Genomic DNA, 25,514 nt, shown 5'->3' on the forward strand with positions numbered 1-25,514 from the left:
TTTATTGATCACAAAGGAAACTACAGTGTCATAGTAGCATCACAAGAGCACAAATATTAGAAGAGAAGTAAGAAAGAATTAAAAAATAAGTTAACTCAAACAGCCCAACAGGAGGGGTTCATCACTTCCCCAGCTATAGGTTGACTGATATTAGAGCCTAATGGCTGACAGTAAGAATGACCTCATAGTGCTTTTTGGAGCAGCACAGTTGCCTCAGTCTATGACTAAAAGTGCTTCTCTATTCAGCCAAGGTGGCATGCAGAGGGTGAGAAACATTGCCCAGAATTGCCAGGATTTTTTGTAGGCTCAGCCTACAGTGTGTCAAGTTTGACTCCTATAACAGAGCCAGCCTTTCTAATCAGTTTATTGAGCCTTTTGGCATCACCCATGGTGATGCCATTACCCCACCACACCACCATATAGAAGATTGTACTGGTGGCAACAGTCTGGTAGATCATGTGAAGGAGAGGCCTGTGTACTCCAAAGGACCTCAGTCTCCTCAGGAAGTAGAAGTGGCTCTGGCCCTTCTTGTACACGGTCTCTGTGTTGGTGCTCCACTCAAGTCTGTCTTCCAGGAGCATCCCCAGGTACTTGCAGGTCCTCACCACATCCACATCATAACTCTGTAATCAGAATCAGGTTTATTATCAGCAGCATGTGTCATGAAATTTACTAACACAGCAGCAGCAGCAGTTCAATGCAATGCATGAAAATATAGAAAGGGCAAAAAATAAGTAAATTGATTATATTAAGCATATATATGTGTGTATATTGAATAGATTAAAATAGTGCAAAAACAAATAAAGTACATTTTAAAAAGTGCTGTAAAGCACTCACATTATTGTTGAAGGTACCTTGTCAAAACCATTTTGTTTATTTACTACCTCCATTATTGACACTAACCTACAGAAAGAAGTGTCAGGAAAGATGGAGGAAGATTAAGGAGCATAAAAGTTGAAGATATAGTTTTAAGCTTAGGGATAAGATACTGACAGGAGATGTGAGAGAAACTTGCTTCACTTGGAGTGGTGAATACCTGGAATGTGCTGCCGGAGATAGTGGTGGAAGCAGATTTGCTGTCACCATTTAAGAAGTGTCCATATTAACAATTGAATCACCTAGGGATAGAAAGCTACAAGCCATGTGGGCTGAATAGTTTGCTCCCTATAATTAAAACGGAAGTGTTAAGGGAGGAATTTAAGATCTGGGGTCAAGGCAGCTAATGTAAATCCAATACTGAAACCTCTGGAAACAATGAATGCTAACATTGCATTTCTCTTCCTTACCACCGACTCAACTTACAAGTTAATCTTTAGGGAATACTGCACAAGGACACCCAAGTCTCTTTGAATCTCTGATTTCTGAATTTTCTTCCCATTTAGAAAATAGCCTATGCCTTTATTCCTTTTACCAAAGTGCCTGACCATACACTTCCCTACATTATATTCCATCTGCCACTTCTTTGCCCATTTTCCTAATCTGTTTAAGTAATGCAGATTCCCCCAGCACTACCTGCCCCTCCATCTATCTTAGTATCATCTGCAAACTTGGCCACTAAACCATCAATTTTGTTATCCGAATCATTAGCATGGCAACACTGTGGGCCACCCCCAGCACAATCCTCAGACTGTGTTGGTCGTTAATGCAAATGATGCATTTCACTGTTATTTGATGTACATGAGACAAATACAGCTAAACCTAATCTTTTTTTTTAAAATCTAGTCTAAGATTGAGTACCAACCAGCTGTCTGTATTGGCAGGGCTACAAGTTATAACAGGCTACAAAATGAAGTCAAGAAGCATCACCAACAACAGAGCATCTTTTCCTTATGAGCTTAATGCATTCTACAAGGGATTGAAACATCACCATCCACCCCGACAGCCTCCAATGCTCCCAAATCCATATTTCAGAATCAGAATTAAATTTTCAGCCTTATTATCACTGGCATATGTCATGAAATTTGATGTTTGTGACAGTGCAATACATAAAATTAGTATAAATTATGATAATATATAAAAAAATAAATATATAGTACCAACAGAGAGCAAAGTAATGAAGTAGTGTTCATGGACTGTTGAGAAATCTGATGGCAAAGAGAAAGAAGTTATCCTAACACATTGAATATGCATCTGCTATCTCCTGTGTCTCCTCATTGATGGTAGTAATGAAAGAGAGCATATCTTGGATGGCAAGTTTCCTTCGTGGTGGATGACATCTTCTTGAGGCATCACTTTTCGAAGATGTCGTCAATGGTGGAGAAGCTGGTGCCCATGATGGAGCTGGCTGAGTTTACGACCTTCTGCAGCTTTTCTGCCTGAGCATTGGTGCCTCCATACCAGATGATGCAACCGGTCAGAATGATCTCTGTGGCACCATAATCAATATCCTGATCATATTTTTACATAGAACATGTTTATTAAGCTGCTGCTGGATGTTTAAATTAAAGTGACCTGGTTAGTCAGCCCTGGCATTGCAAGGTTGAGGTATAGTTGTATGACTTTCTCAAGGACAGGACGTGCCTTATCAGCCTGATTGAATTCTTTGAGGATGTAACAAAACAAATTGATGAAGGTAAAGCGGTGAATGTAGTGTATATGGATTTCAGTAAGGCATTTGATAAGGTTCCCAATACAATCTCATTCAGAAAGTAAGGAGGCATGGGATCCAAGGAGACCTTGTTTGTGGATCCAGAACTGGCTTGCCCACAGAAGGCAAGGGTAGTGGTAGATGGTTCGTATTCTGCATGGAGGATGGTGACCAGTGGTATTCCACAGGGATCAGTTCTGGGACCCCTCCTCTTTGTGATTATTATAAATAACCCGGATGAGGAAGTAGAAGGGTGGGTTAGTAAGTTCACTAATGACACAAAGGTTGGGGGTGTTGTGGATAGTCTGGAGGGTTGTCAGAGGTTACAGCAGGTCATCAGTAGGATGCAGAACTGGGCTGAGAAGTGGCAGATGGATTTCAACCCAGATAAGTGTGAAGTGGTTCATATAAGATGTTGGTCAGACCCACTTGGAGTACTGTGTTCAGTTCTGGTCACTTCACTACAGGAAGGAAATGGATACTACAGAAAGAGTGCAGAGGAGGTTTACAAGGATTTTGCCTGGATTGGAGAGTGTGCCTTATGAGAATAGGTTGAGTGAACTTGGCCTTTTTTCCTGGGAGCGACAGGATAGAAGTGACCTGATAGAGGTGTATAAGATGATGAGGGGCATTGATCATGTGGATAGCCAGAGGCTTTTTCCCAGGGCTGAAATGGCTAACAGGAGGGGGCATAGTTTTAAGGTGCTTGTAAGCAGGTACAGAGGAGATGTCAGGAGCAAGTTTTTCGCACAGAGTGGTGCACTGGAATGCACTGCCAGCGACGGTGGTGGAGGCGGATACAATAGGGTCTTTTGAGAGACTTAGAGGTACATGGAGCTTAGAAAAATAGAGGGCTATGCAGTAGGGTAACTTGAGGCAGTTTCTAGAGTAGGTTACAAGGCCTGTAATGTGCTGTAGATTTCTATGGTCTATGCTCTATGTAAAAGGGTATTAATGTTTCTACCTTCCTTGCAGATATTTTTATTGTACTGGAGAACCACATGGGCATCAGGATACGATAACAAATGATCCTAAGGCACCATTTGTATCGAATAATAATGGGAGGTGGTGGAACATGATCAGAAAGCAATATCGGAGAACCAAGACAAACAAAGGAAAAATTATTTATGTTTTGTAGATTATTGCTCACCTGTACAGGATGGTGAGAAGACAGCCAAATGTGGGATATATCTGAGGGTAAAAGAATACATTTACAAAGGTGAAAGTTCATATCAAATATCCCAGTAGGGAACAATAGCGTTTTTAGGTCCATTTACTGAACAGCCTTTAGTTAATGATGTCCATGGTAAGTTTACAGTTCTGTGGGATCACACTCAAGTGAATGTGAGTTGGAGCAGTGATTCATTCAAAATACCTATTGAGGTGGTTATAGCCAAGTATTTTCCAAAGGATGCTTTGATTATTAACTGTACACAAGATAACATTGTATGGGGGTGGGGGCAGGTGGGGGGGGATGCAGAGTGAAAAGAGTTCACAATGTTGGTAAATAACACGAGAATACTCTTATAAATCCCTAAATAACCCACCAACACATGCTATTGTTATGAATGGTACTAGAAAAGGGATAGATTTTTCAAGATGTTATCAAGGGGGAGACCATTGGTCTTGTCTAGAAGAAACGACAAAACAGAAACTTACAAATTGTGGCACTCATGAAAATTGTTCATTGTCTAAGTTGCCTGTGAATAATCAGTCTTTCTTACAATATGCATTGGTGGGACAGATGTATTACGTAGTAACAGTCACCACAAGTTATACCAAGGGATGGAAACAATACCCTTTGGAAAGTCACAATGTCGCAATACAGACTTTGGTTTTGATCTGGCCATTGGAGGACAAACTTTGCCTCAGCCAGCACGACACAGCAATGAAGGAGAACTTCAAGAACCAACACACTGATACAGATAGATATCTGTGGGACTATGTTGTTGCTGAGTTGCCACCAATTTCTCACTTGACTTCAGATTGGACACGTGTTATGGAGGAGGCAAAGGACATAATCCATCAGTGGACTAAACACACTAAAGTAATTAAAACACGTGCTAGTAAGGCAAATGAAATATTGAGTGAGACCCAGGCTTTTGGAGTAAGTTTTGGAATTGGGGAACAAATGTTCAAATACATCTGTGGGAGAGAATAGTATTGTCTGCTGCTATAACACTAATTTTATATACACTGATAATTATAATGCTTAATGCATATCAACTGAGAAGGTGGAAGGCTGAAATAATGCAAAAATTAGAGGATAATGCTTTTGTGAAACAGCAGAGACAGTTGTTGGTATAAAGTGTTTGAATTTAGTAAGTAAATGTTAGTATTATTTATAGAATAAGTGTTGCACACCTACTAGGGTTCCATGGCAGTCCTGTGGGCAGTCAACAGAATGAGAGGAGGATAATGATCCTAAAACCAGTATCTTTGGATCAAGAAGAGGTAGCTGTTGGCCAGAAGGAACTACAGCATACAAATCAGTGGATTTTGATGAATCAAGGAGAGGGAGAGCAGATGAACCAATTGTCTGTCCCCACCTCCATTTTGTGAACTCTAAACTGATTCTTGCTCTGGGATAATCTAATTAGAGCAATTGAATGTGGACACAAGGTTCAGCTGCTAAACCGGAGACTGCTCTCAGATGAGTAGCTATTTATTCTGTAAAGTGGCAAACATGATCTGTAATCTGATTAGACTCAGTGTCTGGGTCACCTGGTTTTGACTGTTTGAACCAGTCAGAGCTGAAAGGAATGGGGCGGGGGGGGGGGCAGAAAACATAGAAGAATATTGGCTGTATCTTTAATAAATCCTCAGTGAATCAAGATATGAAATAATAGCATGAAAAATCAATCCAAGAATATGCAATAATGTCCTTTGTTCCTGCTTTGCCATTCTACAAGGTCATGTTTTATCTCAGTCACTTTCCTGTACTAACACCAGAGCTCTTGATTTCTTTACTATCCAAAAATAAATCATTTGCTGTCCTGAAATACTCACTAACAAAACTTCCACAATTCTCTAAGGTACACAATTCCAAGCCCTGGACTAGAGCCAGTAAGAAGATGACCCAGGTAGGTCAGGTGACCTGGAGCCAATAGTGTACCCAAAGAGGAACACTATAAGAGTCAGCTCCAAGTACGTAAAGACAATAATTCTTCAGCAACCAGTATGGATGAGGACGACCCCATGAACACGTGGACAACTGGAGCACGAGGAACGCCTGGCCAGCACAGACTCCTTTCCCGGGTAATACCTTTTCTCTTCATCGACTGTTCATGGAGGGTCAGGGAATTCTGTGAGTGTGCACACAGATAGTTTGTGAATGAGTGAATGAATGAATGAATGAAATTTATTTTGGTCAGTACAAACATGACAAAAAGCATCACTTTCAACGATGATTTCATAGTTTGTGAACCCACATGCTTTTTAGTTGAGACAATAAAGGTTACTTGTTAGTAAATACAGATTTTCTCTGTGCCTCTCAGATCATTGTTACTAAGAGATAGATCCTTATAACACCGGTCACAAGCGACACAGCATTAACTGACTGCAAATCTCCTGGTTCATCCACAGCTTTTGTCTTGGGTATATCTGGTATATTCTCAAGTCCTGTAAGCATTCCTCCAGCTTCCTTGATCATACCTCAGTGGTCCTCTCCACAAGTGCTGCAGTTCTCAGTCTCTACCTGCATGCCAGGAGTAGAAGTACATCCTGGTGATCAAACTTGCCAAGATACAGGCATAGGATAACTCAGTAAGTGTACCTGATGGTGGTTAACGGTGGTCAAGTATATTGGCTCTTCTGGTTCCACAGGTGATATGCTGGCAGTAATTAGTCAAAGATTTCTTTAAGCTGGTGTGGTTAGTCTCCCACAATGATCAGGAAGGCTTCAAGGTATGCTGTCTTGTAACTGCTGATCACGGATCACGGTACCCAGCTCCTCCAGTACCAGCCCGACGTTGGCCAGGGATGGAATGTACACTGCAACCAGGATGATGGCAGAAAACTCCCTGAGCAGCTAGAATGGACGATACTTGGCCGCCAGATATTCCAGGTTGGGCAAACAGGACTGAGAGAGGTAAAGCCCTTAAGTTGAAGTACTATAGATGAGCCATGTCTCTGGGAAACAAGTACACATCAGTCCCTGATGTCCCTGTGGTACCGCAGTCTTTTCTGGGATCCTCAGTTTTAGTTTCCAGAGACTGTATATTAGACAGGAGGATGGTAGGGAGTGGAGGCCTCAGGACCCTACATTTCAGTTTTACCTGCAGATCCTGTGCAGTCGGGTTTATGATTTCCATGGTGTAGTTTGTTCCTGCCAAAAAAAATCATGCTCCTTGCAATGTAAGAGTAATGGAAATTTTGCAATCTGCGTTAATATGTAAGGCCAATAGATGCTACAAGTAAGACAAAACTATAATGAGCTGTTATGTGGCTGAGCATGAACATCAAAATTCTGATTAACTATCTGCACCTCCATAATTAGATAGGAAATTGATTAAATGATGCACATGGCTTGTAGAAGTACAGGTTTACAGGGCTTTACTATTTCCTGGCAGTCAAATACTGGGGACCGCTAAACGTTTATTATACCTTAGTTGGGAGCTAATCATGAAGCAATTACCATGCACAAGTAGCTAACTGCTCCAATATGTACTTGTCTGCATCAGGTATCTGCTTTAACATACCATATAGGAAGATGGATGACAGTTCATCAGAATTGCTGATTGGTTGTTGATTTCACCTTGACAATTGTGTGCAACTTTGATTACAACTTTGAAAATTGTTAACCAAGTTCTCTCTAAAAATTATCAAAAAGTTCAGGGAGATTTTTTTTTTACCACCAGTCGTATTGTGGTTGCAGAATGATCTTTGCTCTATCCCTCTAACTTGCTGTATCTTTAATAAATCCTCAGTGAATCAAGATATGAAATAATAGCATGAAAAATCAATCCAAGAATATGCAATAATGTCCTTTGTTCCTGCTTTGCCATTCCGAAAGATCATGTTTTATCTCTCAGTCACTTTCCTGTACTAACACCGTAGCTCTTGATTTCTTTAATATCCAAAAATAAATCATTTGCTGTCCTGAAATACTAACAAAACTTCCACAATTCTCTAAGGTACACAATTCCAAGCATTCACAGTCTTGTGTGAAAAAAATTTCTTGTCAATTCTGAATAGCTGACCAACTACATGTTTATTCATTTCCATAGATGCTGCCTGACCTGCTGTGTTCCTCCAGCATTGTGTGCGTTGCTCTGGATTTCCAACATTGTGTTGAGGAATAATTGGGTCTTTCTTAGGATGGCATATGGCCTCTACATCGGTGAAACCTGTCATAAATTGGGGGGCTGCTTTGTCGAACACCTTTGCTCCATTTGCCACATGCAGAGCTTCCTGGTGGCCAAACATTTTAATTCCGATTCCCATTCCTGTTCCGACATGTCAGTCTATCACCTCCTCTTGTGCCAAGATGAGGCCACCCTCAGGGTGGTGAGCAACACCTTACATTCCCATCTGGTGGCCTCCAATCTGATGGCATGAATATCGATTTTTCCATCCTGTTAACCCCCCCCCCCATTTCTCACTCTAATCTTTTACCTCTTCTCAGAGGCCTATCACTTCCCCGAGTTCCCTCGCCCTTCCCTTTCTTCTATAGTTCACTCTCGGCTCCTATCAGATTAATTATTCTCCAGCCCTTTACCTCTCCCACCCACGTGGCCTCACCTATCACCTTCCAGCTAGCCTCTTTCCCCTCCCCCACCTTTTTATTCTGGTGTGTTCCCCCTTACTTCTCAGTCCTGAGGAAGCGTCTCGGTTTGAAACGTCGACTGCTTATTCATTTCCATAGATGCTTCCTCACCTTCTGAGTTCCTCCAGCATTTAGTGTGTGTTGATACGGCCGAATCGTCTGCTCCTACAACCTATTTTCAATGACTCCGGTTACATAGTGCTCCCATAACGATGGCCTGACAACTGAACATCTTTTCTTTCACATGAACAAAGGCATGCTTAAATATGATATCATTTTAAAAAGGGCCATTTGGTCGATCGTTGAAATAAAAGCACAATGGTATAGGTAAAGTCATGTTGAATTGTAAAATAAAATGATATTTGAAATGCAAGACGTGGATTAACTTTTTCTCTCCGGGTATCCCATTTTTATAGTCCTGGCTCTACGCAGTTTGATCTCAGGTTTTTTTTTCATAAAGTTAGAATTACTTCTTAAGAAACTTGCATCTCCAACACATATCGCAACCAGACTGCGAAACTTCAGCGTTAGAATAATCGGTGCGACCAGGGCCTAAGGCTCCTCTGGGGTCAGAGGTGATGGTGACAGTGCGGCTGCGCACCTCTCCTGGGTGGAGGCAGAATGATGGCGCCGGTCTGCTGCTGTTCTCGGTTCCTCCCGTATTTGCTGCTGACAGCTCACTGGTGGCTATGCGCTGGCTCGGAGGCCGAAGGCATCAGTGGGGAAAGGTTTAAGATCGAGGGCAGAGCAGTGGTGCCAGGAGTCAAGCCGCAGGACTGGATTTACACGGCGCGGGTGCTGGTTGAGGGAGAGGAGCACGTCGGCTTCTTCAAGTAACGGCCGTGGAGAAGGGAGGTGGGGAGGGGGACAGAAGTTGGGGGAGGGCGCAGAGAGGGTGTGGAGTGGGGAGAAGAGGTGGCTGTAGGCCCAGGGCGGAGGGCTCGCTGGGTCATCTGTTAACCTACGGCTGCCAGTAGGCGCAAGATGTCAGTCTCAAGGTGTTTTCTTTAATTGTATAAACAATGGTGCTAGCTATGACTAAAACCCTCTAAATTTGGTGCAAAGGAGAAATAGCCCGTTTATACAAGGGTGTGGAAAGTGGCGGTGGTGGAGAAACAGTTTAGGATTTCTATTTGGAATTGCTTAGACTGGTTCATTGAATCAAAAAAGGTGTATTTATTCCTCAATGTTTCAGAACCTAAAAGCAAGTTGCTTTAAAAACCCTTAATGGTCTTTCAGTTTTCTTTTTATGGTATAATGTTGAAAACTCAGCTGCCAATTTGCTCCCACAAACAGCAATGTAATGTCCTCATAATCTGATTTAGTGATTTTTTTTGAGGTATACGTATGGACAGGAGATTGGGATGAAATGTCAGCTCTGCCATCAGACTTCTTGCTTCCACCTGAGATCGTAAAGTCTCAGTTTAATACCAACTCAAAATGTCTGATTTCTGACAATATACCTCGTGACAGCCTGTTGTGTGCCTAGATTATGCTACTCTAGGGTGGGAATGGAAACCAAGATTCTAATTATTGCTTCCCAGCTATAAGCTTAGGTGCAATTAGCCTCTCAATACAGGCCAAAGATTGGATTTTGGACTTGTTTTGTAGGATTCAACAGGATATCACTCCTGCTAGTGTAACTGGAGTAGATCTTGAAAGCCCAAAATTAGGAAAAGTGATTCATAATTTGGTGAATAATGGTGCATAGTCCTCTGAAGATGGAATCTCAGGTGGATAGGGTGGTGAAGAAAGCTTTTGGTTTGCTGGCCTTTATTAATCAGAGCATTGAGTATAGGAGTTGGGATGTAATGTTGAATTTGTATAAGGCATTGGTAAGGCCAAATCTGGAGTATTGTGTACAGTTCTGGTCACCGAATTATAGGAAAGATGTCAATAAAATTGAGAGAGTACAGAAGAGGTTTACTAAAATGTTGCTTGGGTTTCATCTAAGTTACAGAGAAAGGTTGAACAAGTTAGGTCTTTATTCTTTGGAGCGTAGAAGGCTGAGGGGGGACTCTCCTTGATAGAGGTGTTTAAAATTATGAGGGGGATTGATAGAGTTAGCGTGGTTAGACTTTTTTCCATTGAGAGTGGGGAAGATTCAAACAAGAGGACATGGGTTGAGAGTTAGAGGACAAAAGCTTAGGGGTAACATGAGGGGGAACTTCTTTACTCAGAGAGCGGTAGCTGTGTGGAACGAGCTTCCAGCAGAAGTGGTTGAGGTAGATTCTATGTTGTCATTTAAAATTAAATTAGATAGATATATGGACAGGAAAGGAATGGAGGGTTATGGGCTGAGTACAGGTTGGTGGGACTAGGATAGGGTAAGAGTTCAGCACGGACTAGAAGGGCCGAGATGGCCTGTTTCCGTGCTGTAATTGTTATATGGTTATATTGTTATGAATTGATATGAGTAGAATTGTTGTCTTGTGCTAGCAACTAAATTGATACTGTTGTGTTCTTCTACATTTTTCCAATACACTCTTAACTGGCCTCCCACTGAAAATTATAAATTTAGCACAATCAGGAATTTGGTGGTGCCAGACTAACAGATTTTTACGACAATTGATATTATTTCTGACCACACCTCACATTCCAATCATCCCAGAGAACTGAAAGGAAACGTTAGGACCAGGGAAAAGTTAGCATGAGAACCAGGGCCTCGTTCAATGGAAAGGAAATGTGGAAGCTAGGGCCCCAGTTGCTATGCTCCCTTTCCGCTCACTAGGTCTCCTCCTCCGCTGGAACCAGGGCTCGGGTGTGTCCAGAATCAGGTTTATTATGACTGACATATGTTGTGAAATTTGTGCTTTGTGGCAGCAGTGTAGTTTAAGACATAAAAATTGCTATAAGTTACAAATAAATAGTGCAAAGGAGGGATAGAGCGGTAGTGTTCCTGGGCCATTCAGAAATTGGATGGTGGAGGGAAAAAACTATTCTTAAAAAACTGAGTGTGGATCTTCAGGCTTCTGTACCTCCTCCCAGATGGCTGTAATGAGAAGAGGGCAGGTCCCCAATAGTGAGGATCCTTAAAATGGATGCCGCCGCCTTGAGCCATCACCTTTTGAAGATGTCCACAATGCTGGGGAGGGCTGATTCAACCAGTCAGAATGCTCTCCACAGTGCATTATAGAAACTTGCTGAAGTCTCTGCCCAATCACCCCAAACTCCTAATGATGTATAGCCTTGGCATACCTTCTTTGTAATTGTATCAATATGTTGGGCCCAGGGTAGATCCTCTGAGATGCTGACATCCAGGACCATGAAGCTGCTCTCACCCTTTTGTTGATGAGGCTGTGTGCTCTCCTTATTTCACCTTGAAGTTCGCGGTAAATTCCTTGCTTTTGCTGATGTCGAGTGCCAAGTAGTTGAGATGCCATTCAAGCAGCCATTTTCTCTCACTCCCTACTCCCCATTGCCATCTGAAATTCTGCCATCAATAGTTGTGTCATCAGCAAATTTACAGATGGCATTTGAGCTGTGCCTAGCCACACAGTCACAGGTGTAGAGAGCTTAGAGCAATGGGCTAAAGGCCAATTTATACGTCTGCGTCAAATCGATGCCGTAAGTACGGCGTAGCCGCATACCCTACACTGTAGCCTGACGCATACCTCCCCAAAAATGTAACTACACGTCGCGGCGACGCAGACCACAACAACTGTGATTGGTCCGTTTGGTGGCATTGCATTTCCTCCTACACTGCAATAGCTTCCCATTGGGCAACTGAAGAGCAGGGAAGGAACTCTGGCTGCAACGCTTTCCATAAAATTTACAGACATCCGAAATTATGGAGGACCCTGTGCTTGACGCCAGTTGTAGCTAGCTGCTACAGCCTGTTGACTTCCACCTGCAGCTAAAACTCGAATGGTGATTGCCAGTCTCTGAGTATACTGTGCATACACTGATGTGAAATAAATGGTTGGAGACGATGAACCAAATTGTCAAATCTACCTGCCGACATCAGAAAATATTTGAAATGCATTCCTTGTCCATGTCTCTCAGTGGCCGGACAAGCACAGAAAATTCACCCTCCTTCAGTTTCAGTTGCCATTGTTTGAAGTCTGAGTTTCTTCGTGTTGAGTTTTCAACATGAAGAAACTCAACACAGTGGCATGGAGACCCCACTGCTAACTAGCGTTTTGGCGGTGAATTGCAAAGCGACGCAGACACACCAACACACAAGTATAAATGCTCACAATGGCGTAGGCTACTACACAGAAGTATAAATCAGCCTTAAGCGCACATCCTTGAGGTGCACCAGTGCTCATTGTCTGCAAAGAGGGGATGTTGTTACCAATCTGCACTGTCTGTGGTCTCCCAGTAAGGAAGTTAAGGATCTGGTTGCAGAGAGAAGTACAGGTGCCCAGGTTTTGAAGCTTGTTGATTGATGGTGTTGGATGCTAACCTATAATCAATAAACAATAGCCTTGTGTATGTCTTATGATTGTGCAGGTGCACCAAAGCCAAGTGAAGTGTCAGGGACACCATGTCTGTTATGGAGCTGTTGTGGCGGTAGGCAAATTGCAGAAGGTCCACATTATTGTTCAGGCAGTAGTTAATTCAGGCCATGACCAGTGTTTTAAACCACTTATCCCCAGTAGCACTCACGTCTACTGGAATTAATAATTGAGGCAGCTCACCTTGCTCTGCGGTATGATTGATACCCTTTTGAAATAGCTGGGATCCTCTGACTGCAGCAGTGGGAGGTTAAAGATTGCTGGAGTTTTCAAGGACAGTTGGTTGGCACAGGTTTTCAGTACCCTGACTGGTATGCTTGGAGTCTAATGCCTTTTCTAGGATTTTCTCTTGAAGGATGTTCTGACGTCAGCCTTTGAGACAAAGATCACAAGGTCATCAGAGTCTATGGGGATTTGCAATGATGTAGTGTTGTTTTCCCTTTCAATGCATAAAAGATGTTGAACTCCTCAGGGAGTGAAGCATCGCTGCCATTTGTCCTGTTGGGTTTCACCTTTTCGAAAGTAATGGCATGTAAGCTCTACCATAACTGTCATGCATCCGATTAACTTCACGCTGAATTGCTTTTTTGCTTTTATGATGGCCTTCTGTAGGATATACATGGACTTCTTGCAGAGTTCTGGATCACTGGTTGTAAACACTCCAGATCTTGCCTTTAGTACATTGCAGATCTCCAGATTTATCCAGGAACTCTGGTTTGAATGTCTTCTTGAAAACACACATGCAGGAGTACAGCATCCATCATCAAGGACTCCAACATCCAGGTCATGCTGTCTTCTCACTGTCACCATCAGGAAGGAGATACAGGAGCCTTGAGTCCCATATTACCAGTTTTAAGAACAGTTATTACCCTCAACCATCAGGCTCTTGAACCAGAGTAGATAATTTCACTCACCCCAACAGTGAACTGATTCCACAACCTATAGACTCACTTTCAAGGACTCTAAAAATCATGTTCTCAATATTTATTTATTATTATTTGCTTTTTTTTCTATTTGCACAGTTTGTTGGCTTCAGCACATTGGTTGTTTGTGTGTCCTTGTGTGCAGTTTTTCATTGATTCTGTTGTGTTTATTTGAAAATGAATCTCAGGGTAGTATATGGTGACATTATACTTTGATAATAAATTTACTTTGAACTCCTCCACGCGTGTCTTGAGGAAGTAAATTTTGTCCTCAGTTGCTCTGTCAACGTGGCTACAAGTGGCTTGTTGATTTGCAGATTGTGTGCAGTTCGGAAGTCCCTTGTGTACTTTTCATGATGTTTATTACTGGGATGCAATGTAGCAAATAACTCTTATGGGGAAATGGCAAACTTAATTTATTAATAATTTGATTTGATGTATTTTAATTTAAGCTCACTAAGGCCTTTGATGATCAACAAAGAGGATTAGTTGGATCTCAGAGTGATCTGTATATGTTCGGGATATTCTTGAAGCATTAGCAAGTAATAACAAGATTATTGTTCTACAGTCAGAAAGAATCATTGACAAATTTGAAAGGTATATAAAAACAAGTATTGTTTTTTAAATTTCTTGCAAATATGAAAGAATATATTCACTCCTAATCCATCAACCCAGAAGAATTTGATTGGTCAATCCTAGCAGTGTCCAGCTGCTCCTTAATTCTGGGATTTTGCCTCCACTGCCCAATTTCAGGGGTATTTCTGTGTGATGTTCATACTTTGCATAAGAATTTGCCTTTATATAGTTAGAATTTGTTTTGTCATCATTGTTCAGTTTGGAAAAAAAACACTTACCACACAGTGCTTTGGTGCCTTTATTGTTGCGTTCTTTCATGGGTGAAAACCCAATCTTCATTCAAAACACAGTCTTGAAGAACCATTTTAGATTTCTACACAAGAATGTCTTCATCGTTTTCGTCACCTTCAGAACTATGGTTCCATTTTCCACAGTGATTAGATATGTTAGGCATTGAGTGCAACTGAGAAATTTTGTCCTTTGTCTTCTTGCAGTACTTAATATTGCATTACAGTGACACAGTGTGTGGGAACTTAAAATTATATTTCTTTATTGAATGGCTAAGTATTTCATACAATATAACTTACTTTATAGGACAGATGGAACTTTCACTGTAAATGATGTCCCTTCTGGATCATATGTAGTGGAAATTGTTTCACCAGCATACCGCTTTGAGCCTGTGAGAGTTGACATTACCTCCAAAGGTAAAATCAGGTAAGAATGTTCCAACATTTGGAGTTGATTTTCTTGTACTGCAACATGACATCATGTATCTTGATAGGTTTAGAAACACATTTTTTAAATGTATATCATGTTGGTTTTAGTCAGTAAGATTAAAAACAAACCATAACTACTTTAGTAAAGCTTATATTTGCTTTCAAATTTTAAATAGTTCCCAGCCTTTGCCATTGTTTAGGATCATATGTGAATAAATTAAAATCAACACTAACAAATTAGGGCAATTTCTAAATGAAACAAAAGGGTAGAAAATAGTTGCTGCATTTTGGACAAGAAAATACTTCCTCATTATTTGCTTTCTTACCAGGGCAAGGCAGGTGAATTATTTAAAGGCATCTGAAGTCATTAGGCTACCATATCCGATACAAATCAAATCTTCTGGTCCTCCTCCATACTTCATGAAGCGAGAAACATGGGGTTGGACAGATTTCCTCATGAATCCTATGGTACGTGTTTGTCAAAGATACATTGCTAAGTCTGTTTACATTGTTCTTATGCAACTGGAGGCTAAAAGATGGTTCTGCACAATATATTCAAAAAATTTTATTTGGAATTTTATTACTTGTCATTAAATAGTGGTGGATGTATTATTATGACTTTCTCACTTTGCCAGCTAACAGCCCTGTAATACTTCCCAAAAACAAAAGAAGGGAAAGCTTCCCAATAATTAATTGGCCTTTATTCTACATTGTTGGAGCAAACCAACTAATAATTTAAACCTACTTGTGAAACCTCCTGGTTTCCTTGGTTGCACAAGTCTAGGGAAGAGACTCTCTGGTCCCGCCATACCTGTGAGATTGAGACGGCTCTCCCACCCCAAACCTTGGTTTGTGTGAATGCTGTGTAATTTGCTACCTTGTTACAAATTAGTGCCGCAAAATAACAGACAGTACACTGCATACGGTTAAAAGAATCGTATTTTTGAATCTTAACTAAAAGGTTAGTAAGAAAAACAAAAAGGGCCCATTGTAATTAAGCAGTCAAATGTGCACAAGTTAGAGCTCAACGTTTCACTGTATTCACTCATCCTCAATCGATTTCAGCACCTGGCTTCATCAAATAACGGTCCCGCACCGGGTCGAATCCTGCGAACTGTTCTCTCCAGCACCTTCTCTCTTCATCTCCCGCCAGACAAACGTCCCAAGACCAACCTTGGAGTCCCTCACCAAAAAAAATCTCCCCCAGTTCCACCATCCTAATTGGATGGTACACGTTCCTCATCATCCCTTATCTTCAACAGTAACCCAAACAGTCTGAAAGCAGAACAGACTGCTCTTACAGAACTGCTAAATGAAATACCTACAGCATAACAATAAAAATGAGAACCAGGGAATTACAATTGCTATTTGTGGGAAATTGTTACTTTATCTGATAATTAATGTTTGTCTCCAATGACAGTGACTATTTAAAAAAAGTAATTTACATTGAGCATTTTAAGATATTTCTTAAGTAACAGACAGTAATTGTCTTAAGTTGTGTAGTTAAGGAAGAAATTAGTATTCATTCTTGTATTCTAATTGAGGAAGAATGGGAAGGTAATCAATGTATAAGCCATCTTAATGTTCATCTATATTGCAGAACTTTTTTTAGCAAAAGCAGCTGCACAGTACACTTTTTATGGAACAAGCCCATTCTGCATTCAACCACCCTTGCCTTCCTAATTCTTCTTTATGCTGTAGGTCAGGCTCAGAGGTTAGCAGCAGTCATGAAGCAATTCCTCAGTTGCTCAAAAGAATTTTCAGTCATGGGTTTGGGTGGAGTCAGGGTAATGATTGAGGTAAGTTTGATTCAGCCAGGAATTTTTGCAATCTTTTGAGTGGTCTGTACTGAAATATAAACACTTCAAGCAGTTACTGGTATGATTTACCATTATAAATTAGAAATAATTGGCTGGCTTAGTTTATACAAATGTACTGTCAATTTCAAGAAATAGGCTAAGGGAAAATTACATACTTAACATTGTTTGACAGTTTTCTTTTCATCTTTCTGTAGCGTTGTGCTTGCTTTGGTTGCAACGTTATACATAATTATTTTTAATGATAAAAGTTTGGCGTTGTATCACATAGTTTTCCTCAGATGTGCTGAAAGTCAGTGAAAACTTCATTTATAATAACTTAATAGGCCGGCTGGTGGCACAGTGAGATCAGCGCCAGACTCCAGACCGAAGGTTCCCGAGTTCGAATCCAGGTCGGGCCACTCCCGAGCACACTTACCATCCGTGCTGGATTGAGTGTCAAGCTAGCCACTCGGCCTCATAAAAAAATAAAAGGATCAAGTCAGGAACGTTCATAACGTGACCCGGTTAATCCTGACACCACATGCCAGACAAGAATGGCAGTATGTCCGGTACGACATGCTTAAATAATAATAATAACTTAATAAGATTTGTATTTGTTGCAACTTCACAGGTAATGATGATGGTTCTTCCCCTGCTGATCATCCTCTTGTTGCCTAAAGTGGTCAACACTAATGATCCTGAGATGAGAAGGGTGAGTAATCAGCGTTAAATTCAAATACTGTGTGACAAAGTTAGTGAAGAGAAATTTCATCTGGATTTCAAAATGGACTGCGTATTATCAATTTCAAAAGAATGCTTCTGGTATGCTGTTGAGCAACTGGGATGCAATTTGAGGGAAGTACAGAACAGGATTTGAAATATTGGATTCATGGCAACCTTCACCTGATAACCTTTCATTAACTAACTTGGTTGATCAATTCACTTATAATTTCCAAGAACTAGTTGTACCTCTTTGTATAATGAGGTAATATAATTTTGTGATACTCGGCCGAAGTATAAATAAAATAGTTGAATATGTTTCCGAATCTGGTCATTTCATAATGTGTTGTAAGGCTTGACTAATATACCCATTGATGCCCAGATATCTTTAGCTATGAGATTCTCAAAGTTCTAACTTTAAACTTGGGTGATAGTTGATTTTACAAATATTGTTAAAATGGAGACGTTTATAAGATCATAGAGTTAGACTCGTATAGTACAGAGAACAGGCCTGTCACTCCAACTTGTTCATGTTCTTCAAGTTGCCTAACTGAGCTAATCTCATTGGCCTGTATTTAGAAACATAGAAAGCCTATAGCACCGTACAGACCCTTCAGCCCACAAAGCTGTGCCGAACATATCCTTACCTTAGAAATTACCTAGGGTTACCTATGGCCCTCTATTTTTCTGAGATCCATGTATGTGTCCAAGAGTCTTAAAAGACCCTATCATATCCACCTCCACCACCACCGCCGACAGCCCGTTCCATGCACTCACCGCTCTCTGCATTAAAAAAAACTTGCTTTTGACATCTCCTCTGTAACTACTTCCAAGTGCCATAAAACTGTGCCCTCTCATGCTAGCCATTTCAGCCCTGGGAAAAGCCTCTGACTATCCACACAATCAATGCCTCTGATCATCTTGTACACCTCTTATCATGTCACCTCTCATCCTCCGTCGCTTCAAGGAGAAAAGGCCAAGTTCACTCAACCTATTCTCGTTAGGCATGCTCCCCAATCCAGACAACATCCTTGTAAATCTCCTCTGCACCCTTTCTATGGTTTCAGTTCCTTCCTGTAGTGAGGTGACCAGAACTGAGCACAGTGCTCCAAGAGGGTTCTGACCAGGGTCCTATATAGCTGTAACATTACTTCTCGGCTCCTAAACTCAATCCCACGATTGATAAAGGCCAATGCACCGTATGCTTTCCTAACCACAGAGTTAACCTGCGCAGCAGCTTTGAGTGACCTATGGACTCGGACCCCAAGATCCCGTCTGATCATCCACACTGCCAAGAGTCTTACCATTAATACTATATTCTGCCATCATATTTGACCTACCAAAACGAACCACTTCACGCTTATTTGGGTTGAACTCCATCGGCCACTTCTCAGCTCAGTTTTACAACCCATCAACGTCCTGCTGTAAACTTTGACAGCCCTCCACGCTATCCACAATGCCTTCAGCCTTTGTGTCATCAGCAAATTTACTAACCCATCCCTCCACTTCTTTATCCAGGTCATTGAAAAAAATCTCGAAGAGTAGGGGTCCAGAACAGATCCCTGAAACACACTACTGGTGACCGACCTCCATGCAGGATATGACCCGTCTACAACCACTCTTTGCCTTCTGTGGGCAAGCCAGTTCTGAATCTACAAAGCAATGTCCCCTTAGATCCCATGCCTCCTTATTTTTTCAATAAGCCTTACATGGGGTACCTTGTTAAATACCTTGGTGAAATCTATACACACTACACACTGCTCTACCTTCATCAATGTGTTTAGTCACATCCTCAAAAAATTCAATCAGGCTCGTAAGCCACAACCTGCCCTTGACAAAGCCATGCTGACTATTCCTAATCATATTATACCTCTCCAGATGTTCATAAATCCTGCCTCTCGCAATCTGCTTCATCAGCTTACCAACCACTGAATTTTGTGGGCTGTCTCTACTCCTTTTCTTGAATAATGGAACAACATCTGCAACCCTCCGATCCTCCGGAACCTCTCCTGTCCCCATTGAGGGTGCAAAGATCATCGCCAGAGGCTCAGCAACCTCTTCCCTCGCCTCCCACAGTAACCTCGGGTACATCTCGTCCTGTCCCGGTGACTTATCCAAATTGATGCTTTCCAAAAGCTCCAGCGCATCCTCTTTCTTAATATCTACATGCTCAAGCTTTTCAGTCTGCTGTAAGTCATCGCGACAATCACCAAGATCCTTTTCTGTAGTGAATACAGAAGCAAGGTATTCATTAAGTAACACACATCAAAGTTGCTGGTGAACGCAGCAGGCCAGGCAGCATCTGTAGGAAGAGGTGCAGTCGACGTTTCAGGCCGAGACCCTTCGTCAGGACTAACTGAAGGAAGAGTGAGTAAGGGATTTGAAAGTTGGAGGGGGAGGGGGAGATCCAAAATGATAGGAGAAGACAGGAGGAGGAGGGATGGAGCCAAGAGCTGGACAGGTGATTGGCAAAAGGGGATACGAGAGGATCATGGGACAGGAGGTCCGGGAAGAAAGACAAAGGGGTGGGGGGGGACCCAGAGGATGGGCAAGAGGTATATTCAGAGAGACAGAGGGAGAAAAAGGAGAGAGAGAGAAAGAATGTGTGCATAAAAATAAGTAACAGATGGGGTACGAGGGGGAGGTGGGGCCTAGCGGAAGTTAGAGAAGTCGATGTTCATGCCATCAGGTTGGAGGCTACCCAGACGGAATATAAGGTGTTGTTCCTCCAACCTGAGTGTGGCTTCATCTTTACAGTAGAGGAGGCCGTGGATAGACATGTCAGAATGGGAATGGGATGTGGAATTAAAATGTGTGGCCACTGGGAGATCCTGCTTTCTCTGGCAGACAGAGCGTAGATGTTCAGCAAAGCGGTCTCCCAGTCTGCGTCGAGTCTCGCCAATATATAAAAGCCCACATCGGGAGCACCGGACGCAGTATATCACCCCAGTCGACTCACAGGTGAAGTGTTGCCTCACCTGGAAGGACTGTTTGGGGCCCTGAATGGTGGTAGGGGAGGAAGTGTAAGGGCATGTGTAGCACTTGTTCTGCTTACACGGATAAGTGCCAGGAGGGAGATCAGTGGGGAGGGCTGGGGGGGACGAATGGGCAAGGGAGTTGTGTAGGGAGCGATCCCTGCAGAATGCAGAGAGAGGGGGAGGGAAAGATGTGCTTAGTGGTGGGATCCCGTTGGAGGTGGCGGAAGTTACGGAGAATAATATGTTGGACCCGGAGGCTGGTAGGGTGGTAGGTGAGGACCAGGGGAACCCTATTCCTAGTGGGGTGGCGGGAGGATGGAGTGAGAGCAGATGTATGTGAAATGGGGGAGATGAGTTTAAGAGCAGAATTGATAGTGGAGGAAGGGAAGCCCCTTTCTTTAAAAAATGAAGACATCTCCCTCGTCCTAGAATGAAAAGCCTCATCCTGAGAGCAGATGTGGCGGAGACGGAGGAATTGTGAGAAGGGGAAGGCGTTTTTGCAAGAGACAGGGTGAGAAGAGGAATAGTCCAGATAGCTGTGAGAGTCAGTAGGCTTATAGTAGACATCAGTGGATAAGCTGTCTCCAGAGACAGAGACAGAAAGATCTAGAAAGGGGAGGGAGGTGTCGGAAATGGACCAGGTAAACTTGAGGGCAGGGTGAAAGTTGGAGGCAAAGTTAACAAAGTCAACGAGTTCTGCATGAGTGCAGGAAGCAGCGCCAATGCAGTCGTCAATGTAGCGAAGGAAGAGTGGGGGAACGCCATCCCCTTCTCGCAATTCCTCCGTCTCCGCCGCATCTGCTCTCAGGATGAGGTTTTTCATTCTAGGACGAGGGAGATGTTTTCATTTTTTAAAGAAGGGGGCTTCCCTTCCTCCACTATCAACTCTGCTCTTAAACGCATCTCCCCCATTTCAAGTACATCTGCTCTCACTCCATCCTCCCGCCACCCCACTAGGATAGGGTTCCCCTGGTCCTCACCTACCACCTCACCAGCCTCCGGGTCTAACATATTATTCTCCGTAACTTCCGCCACCTCCAACGGGTTCCCACCACTAAGCACATCTTTCCCTCCCCCCCTCTCTCTGCATTCCGCAGGGATCGCTCCCTACACAACTCCCTTGTCCATTCGTCCCCCCCCATCTCTCCCCACTGATCTCCCTCCTGGCACTTACCCGTGTAAGCGGAACAAGTGCTACACATGCCCTTACACTTCCTCCCTTACCACCATTCAGGGCCCCAAACAGTCCTTCCAGGTGAGGCAACACTTCACCTGTGAGTCGACTGGGGTGATATACTGCGTACGGTGCTCCCGATGTGGCCTTTTATATATTGGCGGGACCCGACGCAGACTGAGAGACCGCTTTGCTGAACATCTACGCTCTGTCCGCCAGAGAAAGCAGGATCTCCCAGTGGCCACACATTTTAATTCCACATCCCATTCCCATTCTGACATGTCTATCCACGGCCTCCTCTACTGTAAAGATGAAGCCACACTCAGGTTGGAGGAACAACACCTTATATTCCGTCTGGGTAGCCTCCAACCTGATGGCATGAACATCGACTTCTCTAACTTCCACTAGGCCCCACCTCCCCCTCGTACCCCATCTGTTACTTATTTTTATGCACACATTCTTTCTCTCACTCTGCTTTTTCTCCCTCTGTCCCTCTGAATATACCTCTTGCCCATCCTCTGGGTCCCCCCCCACCCCTTTGTCTTTCTTCCCGGACCTCCTGTCCCATGATCCTCTCGTATCCCCTTTTGCCAATCACTTGTCCAGCTCTTGGCTCCATCCCTCCTCCTCCTGTCTTCTCCTATCATTTTGGATCTCCCCCTCCCCCTCCAACTTTCAAATCCCTTACTCACTCTTCCTTCAGTTAGTCCTGACGAAGGGTCTCGGCCTGAAACGTCGACTGCACCTCTTCCTACAGATGCTGCCTGGCCTGCTGCGTTCACCAGCAACTTTGATGTGTGTTGCTTGAATTTCCAGCATCTGCAGAATTCCTGTTGTTTGCGTTTATATTCATTAAGTACTTCTGCTGTCTCCTCCGGTTCCATACACACTTTTCCACTGTCATACTTGATTGGTCCTATTCTCTTGCGCCTTATCCTCTTGCTCTTCACATACTTGTAGAATGCGTTGGGGTTTTCCTTAATCCTGTCCGCCAAGGCCTTCTCATGGCCCCTTCTGGCTCTCCTAATTTCTTTCTTAAGCTTCTTCCTGCTAGCCTTATAATCTCCTAGGTCTCTATCATTACCTAGTTTTTTGAGCCTTTCGTAAACTCTTCTTCTTTTTACAACAGCCTTTTTACACCGCAGTTCCTGTACCCTACCATCCTTTCCCTGTCTCATTGGAACGTACCTTTGCAGAACTCCACGCAAATATCCCCTGAACATTTACCGCATTTCTTCCATACATTTCCCTGAGAGCATCTGTTCTCAATTTATGCTTCCAAGTTCCTGCCTGAGCCTCATATTTCCCCTGCTCCAATTAAACACTTTCTTCACTTGTCTGTTCTTATTCCTCTCCAATGCTATGGTAAAGAAGATAGAATTGTGATCACTATCTCCAAAATGCTCTCCCACTGAGAGACCTGACACCTGACCAGGTTTATTTCCGAATACCGTATCAAGTACAGCCTCTCCTCTTGTAGGCTTATCTATATATTGTGTCAAGAAACCTTCTTGAACACACCTGACAAACTCCACCCCATTCAAACCCCTTGCTCTAGTGACATGCCAATCGATATCTGGGAAATTAAAGTCTCCCACCACGACAACCCTGTTATTATTACACCTTTCCAGAATCTGTCTCATCTGCTCCTCGATGTCCCTGTTACTATTGGGTGGTCTATAAAAAAACACCTAGTAGAGTTATTGACCCCTTCCTTTTCCTAACTTCCACCCACAGAGACTCCGTGGACAATCCCTCCATACCTTCCTCCTTTTCTGCAGCGGTGACACTATCTCTGATAAACAGTGCCATGTCCCCACCTCTTTTGCCTCTCTCCCTGTCCTTTTTGATACATATAAAGCCTGGCACTCTAAGTAACTATTTCTTCCCCTGAGCCATCCAAGTCTCTGTAATGACCACAACATCATAGCTCCAAGTACTGATCCACGTTCTAAGCTCATCTGCTTTGTTCATAATACTCCTTGCATTAAAATAGACATATTTCAAACCATCAGTTTGAGCGAGTCCCTTCTCTATCACCTGCCTATCCTCCCTCTCGCACTGTCTCCAATCTTTCTCTATTTGTGAGCCAACTACCTCTTCCTCTGTCTCATCAGTTTGGTTCCCACCTCCCAGCAATCCTAGTTTAAACTCTCCCAATAGCCTTAGCTATTGAATTAGTAGTAGAACAAATTATCACCCTTGAAGAAAAACTTACTGATTTAATCAGTGACATTTATGAGACTGGAATAATACCAGAAGAGACAAAAAAATCAGTATTTATCACTCTTGCTAAGAAACCTGGAGCGATAGAATGTGAATTATATAGGACCATATGTTTAATGAGTCATATCACCAAGATACTTCTAAGAATTTTGGTAACAAGAGCTAAAAGTAAGATACTAGCTGAAATAAGTAAAGAACAATGTGGTTTTGTAAAGACAAAGGTATAAGAAACGCAATATTGATGTTAAGGATACTATCAGAATGAGCTATTCAAGTGCAAAAAGATTTGTTTGTTTAATTGACTACACAAGCATTTGATAAAGTGAAGCACAATAAGTTATTTGAAATATTACAGAAAACTGGATCTAGATTTGAAAGACCTCCGCCTAATCAGAAATCTGTACTGCCGCTGTAAGAATAGATGGAGAAGTGAGTCAGTTTACGAAAATCAAGAGAGGCGTTAGACAAGGGTGTGTTTTCTCCCCGATTTATTTAATGTGTACAGTGAAACAATACAAAAAATAAGAGACATCTTGGGAATCAAAGTTGGCAGTGAAAACATCAATAATTTCTGATATGCAGATGACACTGTCAACTGCAAGTACGAAGGAAGAACTACAAAACTGAATTGTTATAGCTCTTGAAGAAAGTGAAAAAATGGTTCTATCTATCAATTGCAAAAAGACAATGTATGGTGATACCAAAAAGAAGGTGAATCCTGTCTACAGGCTGAGAATAAATGGGGAAGACATAAAACAAGTACAGAACTTTTGCTACTTAGGAAGCTGAGTGAGATCAGATAGCAGGTGCGACATGGACATCAAAAGAAGAATAGGGATGGCAAAAGACACCTTTACAAGAATGAAGAGTATACTGACCAATACTAAACTAGGCATGACAACCCGCCTCAGAGCACTGAAATGTTACATTTATCCAGTTATGTTATATGGCTCAGAATGCTGGACAATATCTAGTAACATGAGGAAACGAATTGAAGCAGCAGAGATGTGGTTCTTGAGGGTGCAAAGAATATCATGGACGAAACGAATATCTAACGAGGATGTCATGAACAGAGCAAACACAAAAAGAGAAATAATGTATGAGATCATGAAAAGGCAACGTAACTTCATTGGACATGTGATTAGGAAAGAGGCGTTAGAATGCACGGTAATTATGGGATAGGTTGAAGGGAAGAAAGCAAGAGGAAGACAAAGACAAATGATGATGGAGACAGCAGCCAGAGAACTGGAAATGAATACCAGTGAACTGATCCACTTGACTTGAAACAGGAGTGTGTGGGCTATGGCAATCAAAGCTCAAACTGGGCATGGCACCTGATGATGATGAATAACCTTAGCAAACCTTCCCGCCAGTATATTGGTCCCCCTGGGATTCATGTGGAACCCATCCTTTTTGTACAGGTCACTCCTTGCCCAAAAGATGTCCTAATGATCCAGAAATCTGAATCCCTGCCCCCGCTCCAATCCGTCAGCCATGCATTTATCCTCCACCTCACTCTATTCTTATACTCACTGTCACATGGCACAGGCAGTAATCCCAAGATGACTACCTTTGTGGTCCTGCTTCT

The 25,514-nt window shown here is 42.5% G+C and overlaps 1 protein-coding gene and 1 long non-coding RNA gene across 2 annotated transcripts in view; one reads left to right on the plus strand and one right to left on the minus strand.

The window, feature by feature from the left end:
* Positions 1 to 8,951, minus strand: LOC140201922 (uncharacterized). Its single transcript, XR_011886989.1, has 3 exons — positions 8,466 to 8,951; positions 3,738 to 3,778; positions 1 to 623 (listed from the first exon to the last, which is right to left on the minus strand). It is a non-coding gene; the product is annotated as an uncharacterized lncRNA (long non-coding RNA).
* The window catches only part of emc7b (ER membrane protein complex subunit 7b), a 22,773-nt gene continuing 6,196 nt past the window's right edge, over positions 8,938 to 25,514 (plus strand). Inside the window, exons 1-4 of the mRNA XM_072266723.1 lie at positions 8,938 to 9,187; positions 14,908 to 15,027; positions 15,359 to 15,497; positions 17,460 to 17,540. Of these exons, the coding sequence (XP_072122824.1) occupies positions 8,976 to 9,187; positions 14,908 to 15,027; positions 15,359 to 15,497; positions 17,460 to 17,540 (552 nt within the window). The 5' untranslated portion in view covers positions 8,938 to 8,975. The remainder of the gene's footprint in view (positions 9,188 to 14,907; positions 15,028 to 15,358; positions 15,498 to 17,459; positions 17,541 to 25,514) is intronic.

This window comes from Mobula birostris, chromosome 1 (assembly GCF_030028105.1).
Source record: "Mobula birostris isolate sMobBir1 chromosome 1, sMobBir1.hap1, whole genome shotgun sequence".
In the NCBI taxonomy this organism is placed as follows: Eukaryota; Metazoa; Chordata; class Chondrichthyes; order Myliobatiformes; family Myliobatidae; genus Mobula; species Mobula birostris.